Source organism: Medicago truncatula, chromosome 4 (genome assembly GCF_003473485.1).
Source record: "Medicago truncatula cultivar Jemalong A17 chromosome 4, MtrunA17r5.0-ANR, whole genome shotgun sequence".
Lineage (NCBI taxonomy): Eukaryota > Viridiplantae > Streptophyta > Magnoliopsida > Fabales > Fabaceae > Medicago > Medicago truncatula.
Genome location: NC_053045.1, coordinates 39,955,175 through 39,962,211, shown reverse-complemented (window position 1 = coordinate 39,962,211; position 7,037 = coordinate 39,955,175). Strand labels below are relative to the sequence as shown.

General features: G+C 32.5%; 1 protein-coding gene and 1 pseudogene across 1 annotated transcript; both read right to left on the bottom strand.

The window, feature by feature from the left end:
- Window positions 1-1,361: 1,361 nt before the first annotated feature.
- On the bottom strand, window positions 1,362-3,698 carry LOC112420894 (transcription factor MYB106-like; annotated as a pseudogene).
- Window positions 3,699-4,007: 309 nt separating this feature from the next.
- Window positions 4,008-6,565, bottom strand: LOC25492963 (transcription factor MYB106). Its single transcript, XM_013601302.3, has 3 exons — window positions 6,306-6,565; window positions 6,076-6,205; window positions 4,008-5,247 (listed from the first exon to the last, which is right to left on the bottom strand). The coding sequence occupies exons 1-3, from the start codon at window positions 6,436-6,438 to the stop codon at window positions 4,290-4,292; spliced, it is 1,221 nt and encodes a 406-aa protein (XP_013456756.2). The 5' UTR covers window positions 6,439-6,565; the 3' UTR covers window positions 4,008-4,289.
- Between the last annotated feature and the right edge of the window lie 472 nt (window positions 6,566-7,037).

Sequence of the window (7,037 nt, the reverse complement as noted above, 5' to 3'; positions counted from 1 at the left end):
CGGAGTCATGAATTTTATAGAGTCTGGGCAAAAAATTTATCGCAAAACGTTACTTCCTTCCTACGAATAATTTCACATTTCCTGCAAATAAATTCACATTTCCTACGGATATATCTTTCCTGCGGAACTAAATCCCCGGAATTTACACAAAAATCCGCAGGAAAAGCTAAAAATTCTAATAATGGTAGGGCTTGCTACAAAGAAAGTTGGAGCTGAGCCTGGGCACTAGCCCAGGCTAGCTGGGGGTGGCTCCGCCCCTGTATATAAATGAAAGAGATATCTTATACTCTGTCCAAGGGCGACCGTCCTTGTATATTTGCTCGAGTTTCAAATTTTATATAATGGTTAAATTAAAAGGTTAAATTAAACGTTGACGTTTCTTTTGAACATAAAGTTGAAATAAATAGGTCCCGTGAGCTTAGCTCAGTTGATAGGGAAAAATACATATTATATGGCGCGGCTGGGGTTCGAACCCCGGACACCCCACTTCTCCACATTAAAAATGTGTAAGTTCAGCCACTAGGCTACCTTACCCAATTATATTTTTTTTAAAAATAAATAGTGATTAAGCTAAATTTATAAGCACTTTTTTGAACTCTATCTATGCATACGAAAGAAAAATTCTTATGTCTATTATATACAAGAGTTAGGACTTTTGAATGATTTTGATAAGTTTATTAACAATTTTTTTTTTTGGAGGGAATAATTTATTAACATGAAATATGAATATTTAAAATGTAACATGTTAAATAGTAGGGATGATATACTTCATCTTATATACAACCTTTAAAAACCCAAGAGAGCTTGGATGAGATGGAATAGGTCTCTTCTAACTTAACCAAAGTCCTGAGTTCGAATTCAGCTTTGGGCATGCATTGCATCAGTGTTAAAACTCTTAGGGAGAGTCTGCCGCCTATTTAGATCTCAAAATGCTCGAGAGATTAGTCTCCGCAATTATGCGCGGAGGATACCCGGTTTAAAAAAAATATATACAACCTTTAAACTGATTTATGATAGGATACATTTTTCACTAAACTATTCAAATTGATCATTAATACTAGTAATTAAACAACATTATTTTTTCTTTCCTAAAACAGCAACTACAAAGAAGAGGCTAAGGTAACAACCAATAAGTTATTTTTGTTGTCAAAATGAAGTCGACATTGCATTATTATCAACTCATTGAACTATCCTAATTAAGTACTCCCTATAGCCAATTGCAACAGCTACTACAGCTAGCTCTCTCTCTCTATGATCTTTGTATTATTATCAACTCGTTGAACTATCCCAACTCCCTTCCCTATATCCAATTGCACACAACTACTATAGCTAGCTAGCTCTACCTATGATCTATAGCTTCATTATAGCATAATGTTCAAATCATGAGATTCATTAACCAAACCAAGTTGCTATTCCAATAATGCTTATTCTCCTCGAGATTCACGTTACACATCATGCTTCCATCCAAATTTTCCTGATCACTACCCTCAAGAAATTTAACTTCAAGAATATTTGTTGAAATAGGAGGTGTATTAATATTAGGGTTTTGCTAACTAGTGTCCTAAGGGTAATAGTTAAAGATGTTAAAAATAGAAAAATTTCATTAAAAACAACAACTTTTTGACTTTCATAAAGTTAAACATTCCACTTTTCCCCAATTTTAAATGCATAATTTCTATATTAATCTTCTTAACTAGTTTTTAAGGTTTACTAGTGCCCTTAGGATACTAGTTAGCATTTCCCATATTATCAAATCCACCACATGATCTAAATGCTTCCACATGTAATGCCGCCATAATATAATTATCTTGCTGAAAGTTCAACAGTGTTATTGTTATCATGATCATGACCAGCTTCTTAAGCTTAGTTAAACAGGAAGAGGAAGAGGAAGCAGGGTTGTTCCCGGGAAGTTCAAAGTGGATGTAGGAGATTCAAGATTTTCATCATTGGATGACATCATAACATACATGGTATGCATTTTGTTGTTAGTTTGGACCATGAACTTTACCATGCTTTTAGAATATCAAGAGAAAGGGGAAGTGAAGGTTGAATGAGTGGTGTGATTTTGTTGAGGAAAAGTCTTGCAGGTTGTTGTGGTTTGGAGGATTCAAATTAAAGTTGTCTTTGAACTTTTATTTTGTTAGTTTCTCTAACAAGTCTTGCTTTTGCTTCCAAACGAGCACTTTCCCTTCTAGTCTTTAGATGAGATGGTGAATGACTTCTTTCAACTTAATCAGATGTCTTGTGTTCGAATTCAGTCATTAGAATGCACCAATGTTAAATATTTTAAAGGAGAATTTTGTCATCTATTACGATCCTACGCAATTTAAAATATTTATTTTTTGTTGCAAAAGTTTAATCTTTTGCAGTTGTAAGGATACCTCATTTAAATCCAGAAAATCAATTTTAACCAAAACACCAGTAAGCAATAGCGTTGGATTTTAACTCTGGAGCAATAAAAATCCAGACAATCCAAATCAAAGCACTGTACAAAGAGTAGATAGTTGCCCTACCGGCTCATATCTTTAATTTCTATTTAATGCAACTTCTTAATTTGGCAGTGACAGTACAGTACGCAATCACTAAAAGATTCTACCAAACTTTGTTAAGTTTCATAAAATTTCAACAATGTACTCCTTTTGTCCTACACGTCTGTTTGTTTTATTATACATAACTTCTAAAAATACTATAAATAAAAGAAAGATAGTATTATTTTTACCGAATCATCTTCTTTAAAATTTATATGTATCAACAATATTTTAAATGTAAATTGAAATAAAATAAATTGAGAGTAATATACAAGAGTATAATTATTAATAATAATAATTAAGATCACATTGAATATACAAAATAACAATTATTTTGCAATACTATATATTTTTTTCACCACATGACAATTTTTGTTTTGTTTTGAAGAAGCTAAATTTGCTCATACAAGGAGAATTAAATCTGAGACCTTGAAGATGAGCACACTTTCAGATCTCAAACCAATACCACCAAGTCAACTCAAGTGGGTTTACCACATGACAAATATTATAGTACAAAAGTAACTAATATACAATTTTTTTGTCAAGTAGTCTAGTAACTAAAAATTCACATTTTTAGGTTAATAAGTGAGGTGTTTGAAGTTCAAACTCCGATATATATCATGCAACGTACCAATTCAATTAAACTCACGGGAACCATTAATATAATTACTATGTACAACCTCTCTTCTCAAAAATAGTGAATATGTTTAATTATACACACAAATACAAGGATAAATACATGGGTTGTGACCTTTTTATTTCTATTTTTTTTTTAAAAAGCCACATTTCTTTTATAAAGTAGAGGGTTCTGTTGTGTACTTTCTCATTCTAGATGCACTTTTTCTTTTCTTTAAAAAATAAGAGAATTGATAGTCCAATTATAGATACGACACTAAAGTTTATATTTTCATTATCTAAAATGATTTCTTAGAGATTTCTTAAAAATCGTGTTTGGGCTAAACACAACCTTACTAAATCGGTTTGTGAGGTGAGGATGCCCCCACTTATAAACATATGTTCATGCCATATTTTGTTCAATGTGGGACTCTTTAACACACCTCCTTACGACCAATCCTATTGGGCTTAGTTATGGACATAGATGGTGCGTGACTCGATAGCGGAAACCTGATAGCAGATGACCAATAGATCTTGGAGAGGTTCTGATACCATCTTAAAAATTGTGTTTGGGTCTAATACAACCTCACAAAACCGATTTGTAAGGTGAAGATTGCCCCCACTTTATAAACACATGTTCACGCCTTATTTTGTCTGCTATAAGACTCTTTAACATGATTGACCACAAACATAACAAACATGTAGAGAACCTAATCGACTATGTATGATTCTTTTTTTAAGTTTAAGGAGTCTTTAATTTGATCTAGTTTTAATAACTCTCTGATAGAGTTTATTAGCAAGAAATGTCAATATAATTATTGATATGTAACATGTTAATTAGTATGGATAATGCACTCCATCCTATATATAAGTAATCTGTAAAATTTATGATAGGATACATGTTACATTTTTCACTAAACAATTCAAATTGATCATTAATACTAGTAATTAAACAACATTATTTTTTTCTTTCCTAAAACAGCAACAAAGAAGAAGCTAAGGTAACAACTAAGACGTGTTTTTTGGTCCAAATGAAGCCGACATTGCATTATTATCAACTCATTGAACTATCCTAATTAAGTACTCCCTATAGCCAAACAGCTACTATAGCTAGCTAGCTAGCTCTACCTATGATCAATAGCTTCGTTATAGGATACTGTTCATATCATCAGATTCATTAACCAAACCAAGTATGCTATTCCAATAATGCTTATTCTCCTCGAGATTCACGTTACACATCATGCTTCCATCCAAATTTTCCTGATTACCACCCTCAAGAACTTGAAGAACATTTGTTGAAATAGGAGGGGTGTTAATATTATTATCAAAACCACCGCTTGCTCTAAATGCTTCCACAGCCGCCATAATATCATCATCTTGCTGAAAGTTCAACATGGTGTTATTGTTATCATGACCATGACCACCTTCTGTGTTATGCTTAGTTAAATTGAATTGTTTCCATATCTCATCATCATCATCATGATCATCATCGTCATTATTGGTGCTGTTGGTTAAAGGAAGTAAACTTTGATTGAATGGTTCAATATTATTGTTTGTCATAGGAACAGAAAGAGGTAAAGGAAGCAAGGTTGTTCCAGGAAAGTTCAAAGTGGATGTTGGAGATTCAAGATCATCATTGGATAACATCATAGCATACATACTATGCATTTTGTTGTTGTTATTGTTTGAGTCATCTTTTGTTGTTGGTTTGGACCATGAACTTTGCCATGCTTTGAGAATATCAAGACAAGGTGGAAGTGAAGGTTGAATGAGTGGAGTGATTTTGTTAAGAAAAAGTCTTGCAGGTGGCTGTGGTTTGGAGGATTCAAACTCAAGTTGTCTTTGAACTTTCAGTTTATTGGTTTCTCTAACAAGTCTTGCTTCTGCTTCCAAACGAGCACTCTCCCATTGAGCCATGTGACTGAGGTTAGCTGAGTCTTTGGTGTACTGAGAAGTGGAACTTCCAGGTGAATGATCCTGTTTTGGTTTGTGAGTTGTTGGGTCTATTCCCATTCTTGTTAGTCTTTTCTTGAGGTGTGTGTTCCAGTAGTTCTTGATTTCATTGTCTGTTCTTCTTGGAAGTTGTGCTGCTATTGCTGACCATCTGTGTGCACATAATCAATCATAACAAAAACATAACTCAAATCATCTATACATCACTATGTAATCATTTATTAATGGAAAAATTTAAGTCCACTAACAAAAAGTAATAAAAAATGACATCATATTCATTTTATAAGTTGAATATGTAAGGATGAGTGAGTTATATCAAATGCAAAACTTATGAACCAGGTACATCAACACATGCTGGCTCCTCAAGCCCTTGAACGGACATGCTTTAGGACTGCCTCATAAGTGCAACATGTCCTTTTTTATTATAAAAAGTTATTATAGATACAAAGTATCGTTTATATCAGATGTTATTTAGAAAGATATACACAAAAAATAGATAGTACATCCCACTATTAAGTGTGTTTTACCACCATTAATTGTTATTTTTTCAATCTTTTTTATGTGTTTATCTTTTCAAATGGAAAAAATTGAAAGAGACTTAAATGAAGATAATCATTTAAGCGTCTGAGTACCTTACTACTTAGATCAGTTGTATGTTAGTTAAAAGTAACGTGTAGATTCAAGAGAGAGAGAAATGATTTAATTCTCTTAACTTAAATAATTTAGATTTTTGGTGAAATATTGAAATTAGGACTTTTGTTCTTTTTGAGAGACTATGAACTGCATATTGGTTGTTGTAACATATACATCCATATATAAAAGCTACATATACTACTATAGTGGTCAACTTTCCAAGTTAGGATGAGTACTGTAGTATAGTAAGCAATCATTCATGTGGTAACTAACTGGAGTATATGAGAGAGTGTTAGTTATTTTTTTGCTTTATATGTGCTCAGCTAGTGTAAAAGTGTGTATTTACCTGTTTCCAAGAAGGGCATGAAGTTGAATAATAGTTTGCTCTTCCTGCAAACTAAACTTTCCTCTTTTTATGTCTGGTCGAAGGTAGTTAGTCCATCTTAGTCTGCAGCTCTTTCCACATCTTTGAAGCCCTTTTTATCAAAAATGTTAATAAACTTATTAAAAAAAAAAGTTATACACAAAACATATACTATCATATATATCTTGAAGAAAAATATATTAAATACCAACCAGCTTTTGCAGGCAATGCACGCCAGCTTCCATGACCAAATTCTTCAATATAAGCTATGAGTTTTTGGTCTTCCTCAGCAGTCCATGGTCCTTTCTTCAATCCAACTTTCTCACAACAAGGTGACCTACCCATTTTTCAACCTCTAGACTATAGAACAAAACCAACAAGTGAATGTTTTGGGAGATTTATTGCACAAAGATAGTCAAATAAAAGACAATGTAAGACACAACCAATAAATTGTTCAATGATAGAAAACATCTAGGAGAGCGACGTTATATATAGAGGATAAATGTGTTGCATATGGTTGTACATTTAAGTAGTAATTATGATGCACTGTACGTGACTTTTGTAGTGAGGTTCTGTATCTTTATTTTCCATACCGGTATGTATCTGAATACATAACGGATAGTAATATAACGATCATATATATATAATATTTACTTTAAATTAAAAGGACTAGTAATATATATTTGCCTCCCACCCAAAAAGAAAATATAATATTTGCTTTGCCTCAATTAAGATATTTATATTTTTGCACTCCATTAAAAATGGCTTGGTACGTACTGATTTATAGTCTGTTTGGTTTGCATAAGGTTTAGGTGGAAAAAACAAAAGTCTCACATCCATAATAATTCAATGGTAATTTAAATGTGTATGATTAACAGGGAAACTTCTACGGTACACTCATAAAGTGAGGTGTATCGGTACTCTTGCTTCATAATTTTATAATT

Coding starts and splice junctions, on each gene's coding strand:
- LOC25492963 (XM_013601302.3), bottom strand. CDS start 6,438: ATGGGTAGGTCACCTTGTTGTGAGAAAGTTGGATTGAAGAAAGGACCA. Junction 6,206..6,305: donor TGCATTGCCTGCAAAAGCTG/GTTGGTATTTAA, acceptor TTTGATAAAAAG/GGCTTCAAAGATGTGGAAAG. Junction 5,248..6,075: donor CATGCCCTTCTTGGAAACAG/GTAAATACACAC, acceptor ATGTGCACACAG/ATGGTCAGCAATAGCAGCAC.